Source organism: Mustela nigripes, chromosome 16 (genome assembly GCF_022355385.1).
Source record: "Mustela nigripes isolate SB6536 chromosome 16, MUSNIG.SB6536, whole genome shotgun sequence".
Taxonomy (NCBI): domain Eukaryota; kingdom Metazoa; phylum Chordata; class Mammalia; order Carnivora; family Mustelidae; genus Mustela; species Mustela nigripes.
In genome coordinates this window covers 56,400,815-56,423,363 of record NC_081572.1, presented here as the reverse complement: position 1 = coordinate 56,423,363, position 22,549 = coordinate 56,400,815, and the positions used below count along the sequence as shown (strand labels likewise).

At 43.3% G+C, this 22,549-nt stretch overlaps 2 protein-coding genes across 4 annotated transcripts in view; one reads left to right on the top strand and one right to left on the bottom strand.

The window, feature by feature from the left end:
• The window catches only part of STX8 (syntaxin 8), a 243,462-nt gene extending 225,146 nt beyond the window's left edge, over positions 1–18,316 (bottom strand). For 2 of the 3 annotated variants that reach the window (XM_059379411.1, XM_059379410.1), the window contains exons 1-3: positions 18,209–18,316; positions 12,571–12,670; positions 4,962–5,056 (exon numbers count right to left, since the gene is read on the bottom strand). In XM_059379411.1, coding sequence (XP_059235394.1) covers positions 4,962–5,056; positions 12,571–12,670; positions 18,209–18,225 — 212 coding nt within the window. In that variant the 5' untranslated portion in view covers positions 18,226–18,316. The remainder of the gene's footprint in view (positions 1–4,961; positions 5,057–12,570; positions 12,671–18,208) is intronic. The other variant, XM_059379409.1, reaches the window with a different exon arrangement.
• A 38-nt stretch (positions 18,317–18,354) lies between these two features.
• CFAP52 (cilia and flagella associated protein 52) overlaps positions 18,355–22,549 on the top strand; it is a 36,604-nt gene continuing 32,409 nt past the window's right edge. Inside the window, exon 1 of the mRNA XM_059379408.1 lies at positions 18,355–19,062. Coding sequence (XP_059235391.1) covers positions 18,993–19,062 — 70 coding nt within the window. The 5' untranslated portion in view covers positions 18,355–18,992. The remainder of the gene's footprint in view (positions 19,063–22,549) is intronic.

Genomic DNA, 22,549 nt, shown 5'->3' with positions numbered 1-22,549 from the left:
CTGGGATCGAGTCCCAGGTGGGGCCCCCAGCTCAGCAGGGAGCCTGCTTTTCCCTCTCCCTCTGCCTCACCCCTGCTTGTGCTCCCTCTCTCTCTCAAATGAATAAACAAAATCTTTAAAAAAAAAAAAAAAAAAGAATTTTGGCAAGTCGTGCTTGTGAATTCATCACTCTGGAGAAGGAAGAAGTTTTCAGACACACTTATTTTTTGGTGCCTTAACAGAAGAGTTGCAAGAGGACAGTTTATAAAAGGTCCTAGAGGCCAGACTTCTCCAGCTCACGTGCATTGCATCCTTTTTTTAAGTTAACAAACTGCACTGAATATTTTTCATGTACCAGACTAGGTCCTTACCTCCCTCAAAGCACTGACCACATCTTGCAAGCACTATTTCAATACTGTCATTTTTTGTGCTTTGATATAACTTCTTTACATGATGATGAACCCTGTAAGGACTACCTGTCAGTTCCCACAGTAGCAGGGATCAAAACAGTAAATAGCAGGTAATCCTCAAGGGGGGCTGACTACACACCAAGCACCCGCCCTGCACATCACTGAATCCTGCCGACAATCCTATAAGCCAGGGGTACTTTTACTACTCCTATATCCAGATGAAAAAACCACACACACACAAAACCCAAGGTACAAAGAGGTTAAGTAACTTGTCTGAGGTCACACGGTTAGTAAATGTTGAAAGCTACCTTGTATGCAACACCCCCCCCCCAGTAGGAGGGGCTGGTCCCATGAGGTGCTCTAAATTGATTCCCTGCAGCTTTTTCTTTTTTCTTTTCTTTTTTTTGAAGATTTATTTATTTGACAGACAGAGATCACAAGTAGACAGAGAGACAGGCAGAGAGAAGGAAGAAACAGGCTCCCTGCTGAGCAGAGAGCCCAATGCAGGGCCTCGATCCTAGGACCCTGAGATCATGACCTGAACCAAGGGGCAGAGGCTTTAACCCACTGAGCCACCCAGGCGCCCCCGGCAGCTTTTTGAACAACCTGGCAATGTATGCGTATTTAGTCCTCCTCTAGACAGACACGAAAGTCTAGAAAGGTGAAGTTGCTCTTTGGCCTTGAGGAAGTACCAGAGCTCATTCAATCTCAGCTCTGTCTGGTTCCAAAGCCGGGCCGTTGCCGCTAGACTGCAGCAGAAATACTTCCAGACAAATTGGGGGGGCGGGTGATGGCAGACTTCATAAAAGTTACGTACATGCATTTTGCCAGGTATCTGAAACAACCACAACAGACAAAACTGCCATCCACCTTTACTACCCAGGGAACAAAGCAAGGAGACCTTAATGTGGAAAACTGCAAAGGTCACGAGACTACAAATCAGAAAATCCCTACTGACCTCAACACCGTCCTGTCCTCACTTTCCTCGCCATTCCAGGCACCAGTGAAAAACATCAAGTACAAATACAGTGTTTGGGAACCACCTGACGTCCCCTGGAGCCCCAGGGGCTCTCCCCAGCAGCTTCCTGGCTAGCCCCCAGCACCTGCCTTCATGCAGTTACAGTGATGGCTACACCTATCCACCCACCTGTCTGTCTCTCTCCCCCCCAAAAAGACAAAGGGGAGAAAAGTTATTTATAGTTTTTAAAAAATCATTTCTATAGGACTTTTCCCAAGACCCAAAATACCTTTTTATACTGAGCCCCTCTGTAAAGAGACTTTTTTTTTTTTAATTCTCCTTCAACTTATAAAGGTGCTGCCTTTGAGAACCCAACAAAAAGACAAGCTGCACATTAGGCCAATTCTAAGAATAATTTCACTTCTACCTGACATTTCACAGGCGGCCCTCCTGTGGCCCAGGACTTTTCTCAACCAGCGGGGTAATGAACAATTCCTGTCTCCAAGAAACACGGTGAATAGAAATTAATGGTATTCAGTAATTTTAAATTCTCTGGCTGCAGGACTTTGGTTTATGAATTGCAAACTAACCAATTCAAAAGCACACGACTTTGAATTTCACTCCACATTTATTCTTGCCAGGAGAAAATACTTTTTCCAAGAAAAAGCAGTAACATCTTATGCCTTCACTCCGTGAGTTTAATTGTTTGGAAGGCATTTTCTGAGGACTTATCTTTCTGGCAAACCGTAGTGTTCTTTGGAAAACTGCACAAATGCATAAATTTACTAGGTGAAGTGCCATAAACCCTCAACTACCCGACACAGTAAGGACATGTGGTATTCAAATATTCCCATTAAAAAAGTCACCCAACATTAATTAGGCCTCCAAAAAAAAAAAAAGGATTAAACAGTCACTCTGTTGGCGATTTACAGACAAAAATTTTTCTAAGAATTACAACATCATAAAGTATACCTAATAAACCACAGTGAACAGTGTTTAAGCTTTCTGATGACTAAGAAGGGTCTCAAGGATTTGCATTACAAACAGGATTTGTCTTGGCATCAGAGCAACATGCCCATTATTAGGGAATTCTAGTGGAAGACGTTCCAGGTGACAGATGACTGTATTATTTCTACTAAAGTAGAATTCGGTTTTTAAACAACTGGCTTTGGGGCCAGACAGCCCTGACTCTGCGTCCGCACTCTTCCATTTCCCAGCTGTGGGGTCTGGGGCAAGTTCCTTCAGTCCTCAGATTCCTCTCCCCGTGTAAAACTTTCCTCTGCTGCGATGTGGGATTTGTTTTCCAGCTCTACCGGTGAGCTGGTATGCAAAGGTTGACCTGGGCTCTGTACCTTTTTGGTAAAGAAAATAACGAACCACCCACAGAAGTAGCTATCCCATATGGCTTAAATCTGGAAATAGCTGGGAAGATGAAGGGCAAAGGAAGGGAAGATGTGGGGAACAGAAAGAGAATTAAAAAGAGGCCTTCATAATGCAGAAACTACCTCCTTTCCATCAAAAGAAATGGTCTCCCTGAAAACGCAGAAGACCTGAGCGCCCCCTTGGGGTAGGAGACAGGAATTCCATCTTTAGTACGGGTTGCATTTCCAGCAAGAGATCCAACTATTTGAAAAAAATCCTTAATATTTCAAAGAATGCTGTTACAGTCCAGCTGAGTTTCTGCTTTATCCTACAACATTCTAAATTATCCACAGTCATGTCCTTAAATATTTTCATAATGTGTTTAATAACTCTGTTCTATATTTTAAAACATTTTTATATATTTTTCATGCTTCGTTCAGCAAATTCTGAGATGACCACAAAACCAAAGTCTATGAGATTTCAAAAGATGGTCAGGTTGAAAGCACTCGGAACAAAGTCAAGGCAATTATTACAGCCACATGCTCCTCCTTAACTAATAATGAGCAGAAGTTACTAATATAAAATGGTTAGAGTGCTTCATTTGTTTCTTTTTTGTCCTGTAGTTTAGCACATAAATATCATAAGGGGCATAATAATCAGTAACCTTGATGGATAGCAAATACACAGTTGCTAATATTAAATCATGAAAGGACTATTTAACATAGGTGCTTTAGGTTAACAAGAAAATGAGCGCACGTAGCTGGACATCACTTGTGGACACTAGCCAGGCCGACTGCAAACCATCTGAAGTCGACATATTGGGACTTGTTGATTTTGATAAAATAAAAACCGCTTGATAATAGATGTGTAGGGGGTGCCTGGGTGGCTCGGTCAGTTAAGAATCTGCCTTCAGCTCAGATCATGATCTTAGAGTTCTGGGATCCCGCCACCTTGGTGGGCTCCCTGCTCAGTGGGGAGTCTGCTTCTCCCTCGCCCTCTGCAGCTCTCCCCGCACACATGCACATGCTTGCTCTCACTCTCCCAAATAAATAAAATCTTAAAATATGTGTGTGTGTGTATACATATATATGTGATAGATATACAGGAATAAATAATACCAGATAGAGGTTAAAGTCACAAACTAAATGTATTAGAATATTCCAGATGTCTTAAAAATAAGCCCCCCACTGTTTACTGAAATTAAACTTTTACCTGAAACCTTAGTGTGTTAGTAACTGAGTATCTACAAACTCACGCAATTAATCTAAACAAACCTCCCTCCAGCATATGCTCCCTGGTAGCATAAAGGGGTGATGCTTGGGGAAAATAATGGTTCAAACATTTTCTATTATTTTGCCAAAAAGCTAGATTCCTACACTCTCCCACTGAAAAGCAGTAATAACCATTTCTTTAGATACTCAAATCTGGCTTTTTGGCATGAACTGGTAATTTGAGGAAACGATGAGAGGTTAAGAGAGGAGCACTGTGCGGCCAGTTTTCAAACCGAGATAAACTCAGGTGCAAAGGACTAGTTTAGGTAACAGGTCACAGGTGTTTTCCTCAACTGATCGGATTATGAACTTCTTAAAAAAAAAAAAAGTTTCAACACTTGACAGTGTTGGTGGGAGGTTGAAATGGGGCACAACTTGCTTCAGGCCAGGACTCTCTGCCCGCCCCTCCCCGGCCCCCAAACTCCCAAACCAGGGGCAAGCGTCTGTGCTTCTCGAAGAGTAAGAAGGTGAACGAGTCCCATCTCAATAACCTACATAAACAGGGGAAAATCCCCAAAGATGTACGATTTCTACTGCTACTGGCCTCTTGGAAAAGAAAACGGACCAGTCATAACTCTGGCCACTCCAGCATCGCCACAGCTGAGGTTATGGTAGAAGGTGCCCTCCCCTGTTGACACAGAGGCTCACCATCTCCAGGGCTGTCTAGACAGGGGGCAGTGTGGGGCTCGGTGCAAACACAGCCCCGGCAGAAAGCACTGGCTTCCTAGAGCATAGAGGTTACACCCAAGTCACACCCAAATAAGTGAACGCCTTCAGCGTATCTTGCTTTGCCAGCATATTGCCTGTGAACCACGTAACAGATCCTTAAAATAGAAATCGAGAAGATCGGCAATATTTTGGAAACCCAGGTCTTCCTCAAGCTGTGGAAAAAATCTGGGTGGCCCAGATTCCTTCCTTTCTTAAAATAAGACTGCGTTTCCTCCCACTCTAGAAAAGAGGTGGAAATGTTTACATGGATACATCTGATGTGTTGACACAGCTCTTAGCAGCAGGTCCTTCAAAAGGGCGATCTTGTCCTTCAGATTCTGCAACAAAGTTCTGATGGTCACGGTAAGCTGGAAAGAAAAGAACACATCCTCAGTATGCTGGTCCAGACCTGTGGGATTTACTACAAATATCCAGTAAACACACTGTCATTCCTTCAAGGGTGAGCAGGCAGAGATGTCTGACCTCCCAAGGACACCCGCAGGGCGGTAAGGCATCTGAATTTTGGTCCAGACACCCACCGAATGCTTGCATCCATTTTCTACTGTGACCAGGCAGTAATGGGGCCATACCTGAATAGGGAAACTGCCACTTGACCCTCACGGTCTGAATTCTGTCCTCTGAGCCTCTACCCTCTGATCCCATTTGTCTACCTTGGAGCCCTGCAGGAACCTGGGTTCCCTAGTCTGCATTCACCAGCGAAAACCCCCCAGTTCCCCCGACCTTGCTTCAAATGACAAGCCATCGAGTTCCACTGCCACCGCAGCCAGTCTTATTTAAACGCACTAGTGTATTTCAAACCCATGTAAAAGTTTTACAGCGGTGTGTTGTCCTTATACAACGTTAACCACACGTGACTGTTTTTCTGAGAGTGTGTGAATCTTCCCGATCATTCTACAGACCCCGAGGAAATTTTGGTTTGTGACCCTGAGTGCTGCCCTGAAGGATGGAGGGGGGTGGGGAGAGAGGCGCTCGGGAACTGAGAAATATGAAACATAAAACTGCCCATGTAAATTAAATCCAGTCAGCCATGGGTGAAATCAGAGATAATGTTTTCAAAAGACACGATCACAGGTTTCATTTGCTACCTTGTTTGGAGTAGCAATTACAAACCTGCAGTGGAAGGGAAGGGGCCTCCCTCCCAAGATTGGCAGGGTCACACTAAGGAGGAAAATAGCAGGACACCAGAGGCTGGCCGAGGGCTACACACATCAAGCAGCCCTCAAAAGTATCGGGCAGCCAAGAAAAGTTTAATCTTAACTATTCTAATACCTCTTGGAACCATGGAAAACCACCTACAGTGTTTATGAGGAAATACCGAGGAAAGCAGATCTCCCCTCATTCAAGAAATAAAGAGCAAAACAAACAAACAAAAAAAGCAAAACACACCCCCGCCACACACACACACATCCAAACTAAGAAAAGTCTACAAAACTAAAGCTCAAAATCATTCAAAAGACGAAAAAGAATGTAGCCATTAAAAAAATATGATTGGGGGCGCCTGGGTAGCTCAGTGGGTTAAAGCCTCTGCCTTCAGCTCAGGTCATGATCTCAGGGTCTTGAGATCGAGCCCCGCATTGGGCTCTCTGCTCAGCGGAGAGCCTGCTTCCTCCTCTCTCTCTCTGCCTGCCTCTCTGCCTACTTGTGATCTCTCTCTGTGTCAAATAAATAAATAAAATCTTTAAAAAAAAAATACGATTGAAATCTCAATATGTTACCACAGAAAGAGAGCCATGATAATCTATTCAAAGAAAAAAAATCAAGTCATAAAATGAAATGTCATCCGTATTGAGAAAAAAATCAATCCAGGAACTAAATACTTAAAATGCCATGCGCCATTACCCCTAAGTAGTGGGATTTTAAAAATTTTTTATAAGAAAATGATTACTTTAATAATCAGGAAAAGTTTTCTATCATCATCATTTAACAGAAACTTCCCAAAGCACAGAAAAAGACAGAAAGTCTAATTTATATTTTAAGCTAACACAACCCTGGCAACAGGCACTGACAGAGATCTTGAGAAAAAAAGAAACCACATGCCAATCTCCCATAAGGATTATAAAATATAAAAGTCTTTTAAAAAGATTAGCAAAGCAAATTCAGAATGATGTTAAAATGATAGTATATCACTACCAAGAAGAATTTATCCTAGTAATTGCAGAACAGTTTGATGGTAGAAAATCTAATAATAAAGCTGACAGTGTTGGTGATTAATACAATATGGGGGGGGGTAACTAAAACCAAAACAGAGGGGCACTGGGGTGGCTCAGTGGACTAAAGCCTCTGCCTTCAACTCAGGTCATTATCCCAGGGTGTCCTAGGATAAAGCCCCGCATAGGGCTTTCTGCTCAGCAGAGAGTCTGCTTCTCCCTCCCTCTCTCTGCCTGCCTCTCTGCCTGCTTGTGATCTCTCTCTCTCTCTCTCCTTTCTCTGTTAAAGAAATAAATAAAATCTTTTAAAAATATATTAAAAAAAAAACAGAAACAATAAAAACTAAGAATGGAACGGTACTACCTTAACAACATTATTCAGCTTTGGTCTAGAAGTTCCAACCAATGCAATAAGATAAGTTAAAGAAATACACAGGGGCTGGAAGGAAGGAGAGGAAATTCAATATTTCCAAATGGATTCGTCTGTTTGGGAAAATTAAGTGAAGGCACTGACAGATTACTAGAAACAGGATAAGAAGTCAGTAATCAACTGTAAATTTAAAAAATCAAGGGCATTTCTATGTTTAAATAATAGGTCGGGAGACCTGTTTTTAATTATTAATTTTAAACATAATTAATAATGCCAACAAAAGGGCACCTGGGTGGCTCAGTGGGTTAAGCCGCTGCCTTCGGCTCAGGTCATGATCTCAGGGTCCTGGGATCGAGTCCCGCATCGGGCTCTCTGCTCAGCAGGGAGCCTGCCTTCTCCTCTCTCTCTGCCTGCCTCTCTGCCTACTTGTGATCTCTCTCTGTCAAATAAATAAATAAAATCTTTAAAAAAAAAAATAATGCCAACAAAATCTCAAAAATATCTAGTACGGTGCCCGGCACATAGTGATTGTGGAGTAATAATTGATGGAGGAATGAGTAAAAGGAAACACTTAATATTGTAAAAATGTAAATGTCCCCCAATTTAATCTTTAAATAAACGACATAACTATTCAAAGTCCCATCTGGAGTTCTTTTATTGGAAAAGAGGTGGTAATTGAGGCACAGTACAAAAGAACTTTAATTAAACTATGCAAAATTATTCTAAACCATGGATAAAGGGAAATATAGGAAGAAAAGGAATATGTGATGGACGGGGACTTTGACAATCAGTTCTGGAGTCTTTATAAAAACCACAATAGGAACAACAGAACAGAAGGTCCAGGAATGGTGCAGCCGCGCAAAAATTCAGTGAATGAAATACAGGATATTTCGTATCTTGGAGGGGGTAAGGTAGGGAATAATTTAGCAAATGGGAAAAAAAGTAAAATTAGATGCCCACAACATAACCAAAATAAACTTCAAATATTTTAACAATATGTGCTTAAAAATAAAAACTGAAGGAAAGCTTAAAGATTATTTAGGTGATCAGATAAAATATTTATACAGTCTCTGGCTATGAAAGATGTTTATCGCCATGATCTCTCCTCTTTCTAAAAGAAGAGACCATAAATAAAAATACTGAAAATTTTGGGGTGCCTGGGTGGCTCAGTTATTAAGTGACTGCCTTCGGCTCAGGTCATGATCCCAGGGTCCTGGGATCAAGCCCCACAACGGGCTCCCTGCTTGGCGGGAAGCCTGCTTCTCCCTCTTCCACTCCCCCAGCTTGTGTTCCCTCTCTCGCTGTGTCTCTAATAAATAAATAAATAAAATCTTTTTAAAAATATTGAAAATTTCAAATCCAGTTTAAAAACAAGGGACGCCTGGGTGGCTCAGTTGGTGGGACGACTGCCTTCGGCTCAGGTCATGATCCCGGAGTCCTGGGATCGAGTCCCGCATCAGGCTCCCAGCTCCACGGGGAGTCTGCTTCTCCCTCTGACCTTCTCCTCGCTCATGCTCTCTCTCACTGTCTCTCTCTCAAATAAATAAATAAAATCTTAAAAAAAAAAAAACAAGTACAAGTCTAAAAAATGTCATTTATAAAATAAAAAGCCAAACTAAGAGAAAAAATACTGATACCAAATATGCCAGATCAAGCTTGAATATAGTCAACATACACATAAAGAACATGGAGATTAAGAAATAACAGGTTAGGGGATCAAGCCCCACATTGGGCTTCCTGCTCAGCAGGAAGCCTGCTTCTCCCTCTTCTGCTTGTATTCCCCTCTTGCAGTCTCTCTCTCTCTCTCTCAAATAAATAAAAATCTTTAAAAAATAAAGAAAAAAGAAATAACAGGTTAGATTAAGGACATATACCAGTAAGTCACAAAGGAAGAAATACAAGTATTCAATAAATAAAAACATGCTCAGTCACATAAATAATTTAAAAAATGCATAATAATCTATTGTATAATTTCACCTCCTAACAGAATGAGAAAGATTTGAAAAAGATAATCAGAATTGAAACAGACTTATATGTACAAGAGGCTTAAGATTTCATACGACCTAAATCCAGAAAGTCTACACTAAGAAACTTACTCTGACGTGGGCAATGATTTAGCCACACTGAAAACTCACTTATAATTGGAAATAATCAAACTATCCAAGAGGATGACACCAGCTAAATGAGATCTAAATGTAAAAAGTGAAACCACTGGTTTATTGCAAGAATACAGGAATAAATGCCCTTACATCCCAGAATAGCAGAAGTTATAAATGAAAATGTGGAGGCATTTAAAGATCATTAGCCAACTCTGTTTAAAAAATCCAAAACTTTCACATGGCAGACGATACCATGGGCATAGCCAAACAACAAATGATAAAAAAAATAAGTTACAATCTATCGCCAAGAACTAAATCTCTGTATTATATAAGGAAATCATAGAGACTAAAAAGACCAACCACCCAATAAAAAAAACTGGGCAAAAGACAAGAACGTCTCAGAAAAATGTATGTAAATAATGTTTAAGCATGTGAAAACATACTTTCCTTGATTAGTAAATGAAAAATGCAAATCTGAAACTACACTGAAATACTATGTCTCACTTATCTGACCAGCAACAACTCCGGAGACTGACAACCCCATTTGTTGTGCTCTGCTGATCAGGGTACCAAAGGTAAGCACCCCTATGGAGGGGAATTCGGCAACAGGTGAAAAAAACCACATACATCCTAGTTCTGAGAATTCACCCTTGTAAAACACCTCCACAAACATAAGGTGGGGGGCGGGGGAGCATAAAGGTATTTACTGCAGCATGTTTCATAACAGCAAAAGTGTAGAAACAATCCAAACACCCATCCTTAGGTTAAATGTGCCACAGCGTATCCATGCAGGAGAGTATTATACAGCCCAAAAGAAGAACAGCAAAAATCTAAGTAAATAAATATGGAGGGATCACCACGATATAGTATTAAATGAAAAGAAAAAGATACACAAGAGTAACTTTTGTGTAAAAGCAAAAGAAATGAGAACACACACAAACATACGGATGTTTATTTCTGCAAAAAGTTAACACGGGAAAAATAAACCAAATTTAATGAAAATGGTTACATATAAGAAGTACTAAAAATTAGGGGCGCCTGGGGGGCTCAGTGGGTTAAGCCTCTACCTTCGGCTCAGGTCATGATCTCAGGGTCCTGAGATCGAGCCCACATCAGGCTCTCTGCTCAGCGGGGAGCCTGCTTCCTCCTCTCTCTCTGCCTGCCTCTCGGCCTACTTGTGATCTGTCAAATAAATAAATAAAATCTTTATTAAAAAAAAGAAGTACTAAAAATTAATATAATAAACCCATAATTTTATGGTCAATTAATCTCTGACAAAGCAGGAAAGAATACCCAATGGGAAAAAATACAGTCTCCTCAGCAAACTGTGTCAGGAAAATTGGACAACAAAATGCAGAAGAAGGACACTGGACCACTCTCTTACACCACACAAAAAAATAATCTCAAAATGGATTAAAGACTTAAATATGAGACCTAAAACCATAAAAATCCTGAAAGAGAGCACAGGCAGTACAAACTGGCAGTAGCAATGCTTTTCACAACACTTTTCTAGATACCTCTCCTATGGCAAGACAAATAAAAGCAAAAATAAACCACTGGGAGAACATCAAAGCAAAAAGTGTCTGTACAGCAAAGGAAACAATCAACAAAACAAAGAAGCAATCTCCTGAATGGGAGGAGATATTTGCAAAGGACATATCTGATAAGGGATTAGTATCCAAAATTTATAAAGAACTGATACAATCCAACACCCCCAAAACAAATAATCCAATTAAAGACGAGCAGACGACATGAACAGACATTTCCCCAAAGAAGACATCCAGATGGCCAAGAGACACATGAAAAGATGCTCAGTGGGACTCATCATCAGGGAAATGCAAATCAAAACTGCAAGGTATCACCTCACACCCAGCAGCACGGCTAAAATCAACACAAGAAACAAAAGTGTTGGCAAGGATGAGGAGAAAAAGGAATCCTCTTGTGTTGTTGTTGGGAATGCAAACCAGTGCAGTCACTGTGGAAAATAGTATGGAGGCTCCTCAAAAAGTTAAAAATAAAACTTTCCAATGATCCAGTAATCACCCTACTGGGTATTTACCCAAAGAATACAAAAACACAAATTCGAAGGGGTACATGCACCCCAATGTTTACAGCAGATTTACTTACAACAGACAAGCTGTGGAGGCAGCCCAAGTGTCCACTGGTAGATGAATGGATAAAGAAGTGATACAGATACACTGGAATATTACTCAGCCATAAAAAAGGAATGAAATCTTGCCATTTGCAACATGGATGGAGCTAGAACATGAGATAAGTCAGAGAAAGACAAATACCATATGATTTCACTCACAGGTGGAATCTTAGAAACAAAACAAAGGAACAAAGGGAAAACGAAAAAGAGACAAATCAAGAAACAGACTCAACTGCAGAGAACAAACTGGTGGTTATCATAGGACAGGTGGGTGGGGAGATGGGGGACATAAGTGATGGGGATTCAAGAGTAACCCAAAAATGAATAAAAACAGATGCAAAGGATAGCATAAAACACAGGGAAAAAGGATCCATTTTAGTAACTTTAGAACAGAATAACCTCAGTATTAATAGTGGGATATTAGTTTTAAAAAGTTAAAAAAAATAAAGACAAATTCAAAGGTAGTGTTTGTGGCAGTACTTGTGTAGTAATCCTGAAACTGTCTTCTGTAAACAATAAAAGACCAAGTGGGCAAAAAGAGATCATAGTTTTTGGAAACCAAAATTCTGACTGCTGGAAAAGAAAAATACAAATTTAGAATGGGGAAGGTTGGAAAGAGACATGGTGTTGGACTGGGATCAAAGGTGCTAAAATGAACTCATGAGCGTCTAAAAAATAGATTTCCTAGTCAAATCCTGCCACTGTTTTTGTAGCAACTGTAAGCTATTTACATTTTTACGCGTAAAATGTAAAAAAAAAAAAAAAAGGTTATTATCCTTTTGGCAAGAACAGATCTTCCAAGAGGTCAAGACGTCACCTCTTGTCCTGCAAAGCCTGGGAGATTCATTGTCTGGGGTTTGAACTAGACTATGAAATTGTCAGATACTTGTAAGGGGAAGTAGGAGACATTAAACAAGTGTCACGCTTCATTTAGTCTTAGTCGTAACGAGCATCTGATTGGTTATAATGTCAATTCCACTGTCTCACTCACACACATGTGTGCGCACACACACGGAACCTCAGCAGGAGGAGGGTTTTCAGACCTCCAAGCTCAAACAAATCACTTCAAGTACTAACTCTCTCCTGGTCTTACCCTGATTGTATTTTCACCATTTCTTTCATACTGATTTTGCTGTTGGATTTTCTCGGCAATCTCTTGCGCAATTTGGCAGGTAGAATCGTATGTGGAGAACCTGCATCAAAGTCGTAAAGGGAGAAGAAGGTTTAAGGTTCTTTAAAAGAAGACATCCATGTTATCTGCGTTTCAGTTTTATTAATTCTAGCCACGGATTCAAACAGGAGGGGAGGGTAGTAATAGCGACAGTCATAGGGACGCGTGTTGCTATTACAGTAAGTACAATGTGCTGGGCTCTATCCTGAATGCTTCTTTCGTAATAATTCACTTAATCCACACAAAAACACAAGGAGACAGGTCCCACTTCCATCTCCACCTTCCAAGGCAGAAAATCAGGCACAAAGAGGTAGAGAGACTTGCCCAGGTAGTACCCCAGCTGTAAACCAAGGCTGTCCGGCCCTGAGCCTCTGCTCCTAACCACCTTGCCATTCTGTCCATGGCTATGTGTCTGAATCCATTCACTTCCAGAACATTCGGCAAATGTTTATGGAGGACCTCCGCTTGCCAAGCACTACTACAGGCCCTGGAGATCAGAGCAGTGACACAACAGACAAGGTCCCTTGCTCAAGATGCTTAGCGAAGGGAGAAAAAGCAGAGGATAAACACGTAGTATATCAAGCACTAAGAAGAAAAATAAGGCAGGATAAGAGAACAGAGAGTTTCAGGCAAGGTGAGGAAGGAGCCAGCAGGGGAAGAACTTTACAAAACAGGCACAGGAAGTACTATTTATCCTAAAACAAAATGCTCTGGGGACATGGGAAACACACCCTCCCGACAACTAAACTTACGAGAACGCTCTCAGAGCATTTGCTGAGTTTCTATTTTGTACTCATAGCGTTTGAGGCTTTGGAAAACTCACAATGAATTCCCAGTTGTCTCTCATTTTGCCCTTTTGTGACAAAATACTGTCAAACATTTTTTAAAAAAATATTTGTGGAGAGAGAGTCAGAGGCAATATTAAATAAATGTGACCAAATCACATTTCTATCTGTTTCACAGAGAAAAGCTAGGTGCGTGCACACACTGCGTCTCCCCTACTAGGTGGTCTGCTCCGTACAACCAACCTATTTCCCAGCACTGTCCCAGCACCAAATACTGAAAACTGCTACTGGTCCTAACGTCCCCATTTCTGCTTGAAAAAGTAAAATGATCCATTTCTCAAAATCTCTGAACTCCCACGCAGTATTCGTACACTGAGGCAACTTGGCAAATGTGTTTTTCAGTGATGGAAAAAACAATCTCCAATCGCTTCCCTTGGCAATCTTTCTACAGTAATTCCAGCAGTGGGGGACAGTCGAGCCCTTGATCTGGGCCAGGTCCTGGGTGAAAAATGTTACATTCTGAACTTCACATGCCAAGAAGCACGATCTTTAGCAACTCCCCAATACACAGTAAAGCAGCCTCATGCAAATATTCATGGTTAAGTGTGTGTATGTTCACGAATACAAAAAACAGCAGGGGATACAACACATAATTAAGAGAATAGGAGGAAGGGGTGCCTGGTGCTCAGTCGGTTAAGTGACTGACTGTTGATTTCAGCTCAGGTCATGATCTCAAGGTCGTGAGATCACACCCCAGGTCCGGCTCTGGCCTGAGCACAGAGCTTGCTTGAGATTCTCTCTCCCTCTCCCTCTGCCCCTTCCACCAATCCAAAAGAAAAGAAAAGAAAAGAAAAAAAAAAAGAAAACAGGCTGGTAAGGAAACTGGTCCTGGCTCCAGCTCTGCCACATCTTCCCTTCTCCCCGCCCATATCGTCCTCTCTGAAAAGAGGAGCTTAGGTCTGGCTCTGCGGCCCCATACCACACCTATGAAAAGTAATAAGGTGTGACACAGCAGCTCCTTCCAAATGAAGACCGGAAACGAGAGTAACTGATGGCCTAGGGCACTCAGACTTGACCAGGCTGGGCCAAGAGGGCACATCATGGGCTGAACTACAAGGCTGAAGCAGGAGGGAGGGGCACGTCCTTGACTTGGCAAAAGGCCCAAGGAGCAAGCAAGGGTGAAAGGAAGGAAATGGAAGGACATGTGCCTGGTGCATTTGGCTGAGCGGCCCTGGGTGGGCGGATTCGACATCAAAGGGCACAGATACATGGAAGCTAGTTTCTGCAGAGCCCTGAACACCAGAGTAATCAGTTGAGACTTTTGAAAGAGGGCTTTAGAGCTGTAGGGGACCCTTTCACACATCGAGTGAGCCCTTGAAGAGGTTCTGTGAAATGCAGAAGGCCAAAACCCCAGATAACTCGCTCCCACTCCCCACCTTCCCATGTTGGCTTTGGAGAGCAATGGTCCTAAAACTTTTCTAGGGCTGGACTCACCAGGGGAATCTTCAAACAACAACATCACAGCCAAGTCCTGGCCCCCAGCCCCATGCATTCTGCTTGAACTTGAATGGGGCTCAACCTGGACACGAGGAACTGTGAAAGCTCCCCTGGGTCTTCCGATCTGTACCTAGAGGTCATGGGCAGCCTCATCACGGTATCAAGCATACAAGTGCCTAAGGTACTAGTTCAGGAATCTGCGTTCGGTTGCACAAATGGCTAGGCACGAGAGAGACGTGGGCGGGAGACAGGAAGACTTTTCCAGCTCTCCAATTCTAGAACGGGTCACCAGTATCTACTGCCTGCGAGGCACAGGGCTAAAAGGATGGGACCACAACATGAACAGATCACATAAAATTTAAGAGAAAAACCATAGGCTTAATTATCTGATAGGAGGAGTGAAGAGAAAGGGGATGATTGGAGGTTCCAGGCCTGGGTGACTCAGAGGATGGTGATGCCAAAAGGCAGAGACAACGAATCCACAAAGAGGAGCAAAGAGAAGTTTCCAGACCATGGACTGATCTCCTGTTCTGGCACAAAAACACTTAACGCACAGTTAAATTCATATATGTATGAGATTTACTCAGGGAAAAAAAATCTCAGGGGGGAGAAAGATGTGGATGATGAAGTATAGGGGAATACTGGTAATTACAGGAATCCAGTGATGAGTATAAAGGGGTTATATTATACATTACACAGGGTCATAGTATGTATGATACTATCCCACTTTGCATGTATTTTACCTTCCATAACAATTTTTAGAAGGGACCCAAGAAAGGCCCAACCAGAATACAAAACTGGTAAGGTCTGTTAAACTGTAATTTTTCCAGAAATAATGTATCATCAACAAATATGTTGCCCCAGCAGTAAAGTTAATTAGCTTCAGCAAAGAACCACTTCAGAGGCAGTCATCCCTTGCTTCCTCCATTAAAAAGTGAGCTTGCCCTTTGCTCTGATACGCCATTAAAGCTGTCACTGCTATATTCCACTTTTTTTATTATTATGCTCAATTAGCCAACAAGCATTCCATTTTCAACATTAGGATATCACTCAGGAGTAAAGCATCATTGACCTATGGTTTTTCAAGAGCAGGAAGGCAAGGCTGTATGTAGTCAAGTCTGTTTTTATAGGTTTTGTCAAAGTCCCGTTCCGTACTCCCTTCGGCCCTCCTGACCAGCAATCCACTTTGCAAGATAGCTGATGCTAACCCAACAGAGTTCCCTCACTGTTTCACTGTCAGTAGTCAGGGGAGAAAGCTGCTGGGTCAAACTACTTGAGAGTACGAGGGAACGTGATGTGCTCTCAGCATAAACTGGAGAAGAGGCCTGGGGTCCAGTGATGGCTTCCAGCAATCTACATGGACAGCCACCTCTGAGCTTTACTTCCTACCTTATGTATAGTGAGGGGCTTAGCTCCCAGGAGGTGGAGGGCAATTTAGCAATACATATCAAGGGCCTTAAAAATATTCTTATCCTTCAATCCAATAGTTCCACTTCTAGGAAGCAAGTGGAGGAAATAAGGAATGGAACAAAAGGGAGTCTTTGTAATAGCTAAACAAAACAAACTCTAACATTACAAAGAGGTACAAAGAGGGAAATAATTAAATTATGGTTATTCATTATATGTACCATGCATTATTACGTACCATGAAAAAATCATCCTTTCTGTAAAAATTTTATGTCACGGAGATATGTGCTCTGCTTTGTGAAACACGCAGGTTTCCCTCACTATCCAAAAATAGTCTTCCTACAAAACCTTTCCTCAGCCGAAATGGTGTAAAAGCAAAGGGGCCAATTACCATAAATATATATGGAAACGTTTTTTGAGCTTTCCTAAACCCCCAAAAATAACCTCTCTGGGACTTTTCTGATACCTTGGGGGCACATCTTGCTAAGGGATACACAAAATAAACCAAGATAAAGCCCGGATGCGCAGATACATTTCAAAGCTATGAGAGCTGGATGCTGAGATGCAGAATGTAGTTTCCTGGAAGGAGCTTGGAGTGGGGGATCACTCTCCTGGACCTGGGGAATGCAATGTCTCTATGACCTTTTGCTACAAAAGAAACACTGAAGGCTAGCTTTGCTTTCCCCTCTTTTTTCATAAAAGCAAAAACCCTCTTCTGATTTCTTTTGGTTAGCGAAAAGAAGTACTAAGGTAAGTCTTTCATAAAACCAAAGTAGCACAATGTAAAGTCTCAAGAAGCTGGAGATACTTGTACGTGATATATAATATATACGCATAGTATATACGCTTTCCTTTTAAAAATCAGTACCGGCTATTACTCCAAATGACAGAGCTGAAGATGTGGCGCTCTTTTTCTCTGGAAATGGTATTTTCTATCAGAGTGTACAACAGGTGTTAAAATTAGGTGGAAAAAAAATCATTAAATCAAGTGAGCCATTTGGCCCTGTTAACCCAGAGCGGAAGTAATGCTTTGATCCTGCAACCTATTCTAGTAGTCACAGTGCCTACAACTTAATTATAAATTATGCCAGAAATATTAACAAGAACTTTCCAGAGCTAGGATATGCTTTTAATCATTAAACCGAAAAACTCCAGTCCGACATGCAGGTAGCAAGATGTTCCTTAGGATCAGAACTTGCTTTTCATCATTCAGTCCTTGGGATGTAATTGTTGAAGAAATAACCCTTTCCAGCTTTTTTTTTTTTTTTTTTTTTTTTTTTAACTGCAGAGCTGCTGCAGCAGAAACAGCCTGACTCAGGGAAGGGTTAGCCGCCTTACAAACAAATGCGTAATTTCCCTCCCTGATTCCTCTAAGTTTTTTGAAGGGCCCACAAGATCTAGGTCCTAGTGCCAACTGGTTACTAACCGGCGGATGACCGTGGATTCTGAACCTCGGTTTTCTCAGACCCGGAGGTAAGAGGGGGGAGGTCACCCGATGCACCGGCGTTCCACAAAAAGGTGACTCGGACTTCACTCTCCCCGCAGTCCAAGGAAGCTTGCACCACCAGCCAGCTCTGCAGCAGGACGGGCGGGAAGTCCCCGCGGCCAGAGGCAGCCCAGAAGGACTAAACGCATGTGTCCGGGAGTCTGTACTCGTCCTCACCTCCCCAGTGTCCACCCGGTTCCCCTCCCGGGCCACCCCCGCGAGCACCGAGGTTGGCGGGACGCGGCGCGGTCCCCCTGGGCACGGGAAGGCCCCTCCCCTTCTCCTGAGGGGCTCCCCCAGCCCCAAAGCTTGGCTACCGTCCGCTCCCCGGAAGCCCGGCCTCCCCCGCGGACCCTCGACGCGGCCGCCCTCACCCAGGGCTCACCAGGGGTCCGGGGCCATCGTGCAGTCTCCGCCCGCCGCCGCCGCTGTCGGACACTTCCTGCTCGCGGCAGCTGACTACGGCGGCCCGAGCGGCTCACAGCCCGCGGTTCGACCGGGCGCGACCGCAACCCGGCGTTTGCCCGGGGAGCGTACACCTGGGGTTGGAAAGGATGATCGCGAAAGCGAAGCGGCCCCCGGGGAACGTCAGATTGGAGCAATCTAATCTAATCGGTTCCCCCTGAGGGACGCGAACAGCCTGGCCCAATGAAAATTAAACTGTTGGGCAAAAATCTGAGCATTTTCCCGGGAAGGTGGGCGCATCTCAACACTTCCAGCAGTTACCTGAATTTTCATCCCGCTTCAAAACAAAAACAAAAACAAAACAAACAAACAAAAAACTGGACAGGGGGCACAGCGGCCCGACTGTGCTGTGTAAATTTACTAAAACTCACTTAGAGTGAACTTTATACGTAAAGTGATAGTTCAAAAAAGCTTAAAAATTCTTTTCAACCCTGCTTCCAACAAGGGACCCAAAGAAGTGGTCATTATATCAGTGCCTGATTCTATAGTTGCGAAAAAAGTCACAGATGCTTTCCGTGGAGGGAAAGCGTGCACTCAGCGACCTTAAATTTCCAGGGAAAGGGGAGTGGGGAAAGCCCACCTCGTTTTGCAGCGCGAGCTCGGGGCGCGGCAGCCCGGAGCGCATGCGCACGTCCGTTACCATACCGACTGGCAGACGCTACGCCGCGGTAAGCTGAGAGCGGGGAGAGCCCAAGCTCCTGGGGATGGAGAACCAAACTTCGCTCAAAGCCGAGGTGGCCGAGCTGGAGCTTGAGGCCGTGATTGGCTTCAACGGTGAGGCCTCGAGCGTGTCTGGGCTGGGCGGGTTGCGAGCCCCGGGGACGAGTAGCGCGAACGGGGACACCGGTGTGGGACCTCGGGTGCACCTGGAAGGCAGCGCGGGACACTGGCCAGGGCCAAGCTCTCTTCTGCCCCAGGGCCCCGGGGAGTCCCTTCCTCGCTCCAAGTCTCAGGAACTAGGAAGGCTTCGCAGCACCTAGAAAGGACAAGGGCCTCCTCCCCGGGATCGAGGATGAGTGGGGTGGCCGTAATCTTTCACCCCATGGTCAGTTCCACCTTGGCCATAAGCCCTCGCGCAGCCCCTAGAGCTGCCCGCCCCTCGGCCCCTGGGACCAAGAAACTCCTAGAACCCCAGCTGATGTGCTAATGAGAACGGGCTGGGGACTGAACGTGGGTGTGAGCAGCTGCTTTAGGGAATGGTCTTGTCCCCTAACCCAAGAATTCTTAATGGTGAGGATTTCAGACCCGGATAAAAGGCGGAGAGGACGCCAGGGGGAGCTGGAGAGGAAAGATGCTCGGGTCAGGGGAGACCTGCTGGTTCAGTTCACATCTTATTTAGGACTGCCTGTTATTTTGAAATTTAAGGGGTGGGTGGTGGGAGGAAGTGCTCTTGATGTTGGGTGTGAAGGAAGGAAACAAGCAATACGTTATGATTTAGAAAAAGTAAACCTTTTTTAAAAGTGCGTTGTGTTGCCTGGAAGTTTTAAAATTATGATAATGCAGATGCAGAACCATCAAAGATTAAAGTTTTTAGGCACATTCTGGGACTTGGCTCTTGACTCTTCGTTTTGGTTTAATAGTTTCTGATAGAAAGTGGGCAGCTTAGTGCATCTGAGAAATCTTTGTAGCTGGTGACAAGGTCATTGGTAAAGAAAGAGAGTGAGTGACCTCTGAGTGCAGGGGGTCACCCCAGTGACCAGTGCAGAGCTTCCAAAACAGAGCTCTGCGACCGAGTTCATTCTGTTTTGTCGAGCTCTAAGAATAAATACCTAGCCCCTTATATTCCATTGCTTCCCATGGCCATGACAGAGGTTAGCTTTCGCATGGAAACAAATTAGAAGCCAATGCAAAGCCCCTTTTCTCATTTTCATGCTAGAACTCCTTGCAGAGTTACATTAAAGTTTATGAATTTCACCTTGAGAGTGTGAAAGTGTAATGGTGCTTGACTATTGTAGGTATTGTATTTTGATGGGAATTTATTATTTAAGCAAACCAAACATAGTTGTATGGCGTATTAAAGCATTTTATAAAGCTACAATTATTAAGAATTTGATATTGGCACAAGAATAGCCACATTTATCAATTGACTGGAGTAGATAAGGCCATGTTTATCCTATCACGCGAAGAGTTTCTAAACTAAAAACAGCCACAATAGACCAACAGATCAAGGGTCTACAATCTATAGACTGTTGGCTTGGATTTTTTTTTTTTTAAAGATTTTATTTATTTATTTATTTGACAGAGGGAGAGAGATCACAAGTAGGCAGAGAGGCAGGCAGAGAGAGAGGGGGAAGCAGGCTTACTGATACTGGGCTTGATCCCAGGACCCTGAGATCGTGACCTGGGCCAAAGGCAAAGGCTTAACCCACTGAGCCACCCAAGCACCCCATGCTCTGATTTTAAAGTTTTACTAGAACCCAGCCATGCACATTTGTTGATATGTTGTCTATGGCCGCTTTTACACTATGGTAGCATACTTGAGTAACTGTGGTCCATGATGCCTACTGTCTGGCCCTTTATAGAAAATATTTGCTGACCCCTGAAATGGATAAAGGGTAAAGAAATATAAATGGCGGGGCACCTGGGTGGCTCAGAAGGTTAAAGCTGCTGCCTTCGGCTCAGGTTATGATCCCAGGGTCCTGGGATCGAGCCCCACATCAGGTTCTTTGCTCGACATGCAGGCTGCTTCCCCCTCTCTCTCTCTGCCTGCCTCTCTGCCTACTTGTGATCTCTCTCTATCAAATAAATAAAATAAAATCTTTAAAAAAAAAAAAGAAATATAAATGGCTACTAGCTCAAAATGTTTAAACAAGGGGCGCCTGGGTGGCTCGGCGGGTTACAGCCTCTGCCTCCGGCTAGGATCATGATCCCAGGGTCCTGGAATTGAGCCCCACATTGGGCTCTCTGCTCAGTGGGGAGCCTGCTTCCTCCTCTCTCTCTCTGCCGGCCTCTCTGCCTACTTGCGATCTCTGTCAAATAATCAAATAAAATCTTTTAAAAAATAGTTTTTAAAAAAGTTAAAACAAAACAGATAAAAAACCCTGCTATTAAAACCTTGACTCTTTTTTTCTCAGACGGGCAAAGCTACAAATAGAGATGACAGTAGGATAAGAATAACAAATGGCTCTGATTACTACTGCCAGAAGCATAAATTTTACAACCTTTTTGAAAGAGTTTTTGTAGTACCCATTAAGATTTCTAATGAGAATAATCTTGGGACTTCTAAAACTTGAGCCACTTATTCAAGTTTCCAAAAGAGGGATATCTCAGCGGCTCAGTTGGTTGAGCGTCTGCCTTAGGCTCGGGTCATGATTCCGGGGTCCTGCATCGAGTCCCTCATGGGCTCCTTGCTCAGCAGGTAGTCTGCTTCTCCCTCTGCCTTTGCCTGCTCTGCCTGCTCTGCCTGTTCTGCCTGCCACTCTCCATGCTTCTGATCTCTCTCTGACAAATAAATAAGAATCTTCTAAAAAAAAAAAAAAAAAGTTTCCAAAAGAACTATGTACTGTGGGATTCACTGTGGTACTCTGTATCATTGCCTATATACCGGAGGAAACCCACCTGTCCATTGGTTAGAAATTGGTTTAAAAACAATTGCAGGGCACCTGGGTGTCTCAGTGGGTTAAGCCTCTGCCTTCGACTTAGGTCATGATCTCAGGGTCCTGGAATCAAGCCCCACATCAGGCTCTCTGCTCAGCAGGGAGCCTGCTTCCCCCTCTCTGCCTGCCTCTCTACCTACTTGTGATCTCATTCTCTCTGTCAAATAAATAAATAAATAAAATCCTTAAAAAAAAATTGCAGTCCAGCAGTGTTTTGGAACTAGATAGAGGTAGTGGTCCTTTGACAGTGTGTATGTACTAACTGCCCCTGGATCGTCCCCTGCTTCAAAATGGTTTATTTTATGTGAATTTCACCCCAGTAAATTATTTTTTAAATTATAGTCCTTTTGTACAAAATACTACATAACCCTTAAGAAAAATGAGATAGATCTATAGGGCAAGAACAAGGAAAGACGTGAAAGGTATGTTAGCTGTAAAACGCAACTTGCCCAATAGTACATGTGGTATGAGCATATTACAGTTTAAGTCTGTGTGTGTGTGTGAGAGAGAGAGAGAGAGAGAGAGAGAGAGAGGTGGGGAGTGGTGGACGTGAGTATATATGGAGAAAAGAGGGAAATGTGTTTATTCTAGGGGACATGTGTGATTTTGGCTACTCAACATCCCAATATCTTTTTATTTGAGGAGAATCCCAAGATAGGCCAAGA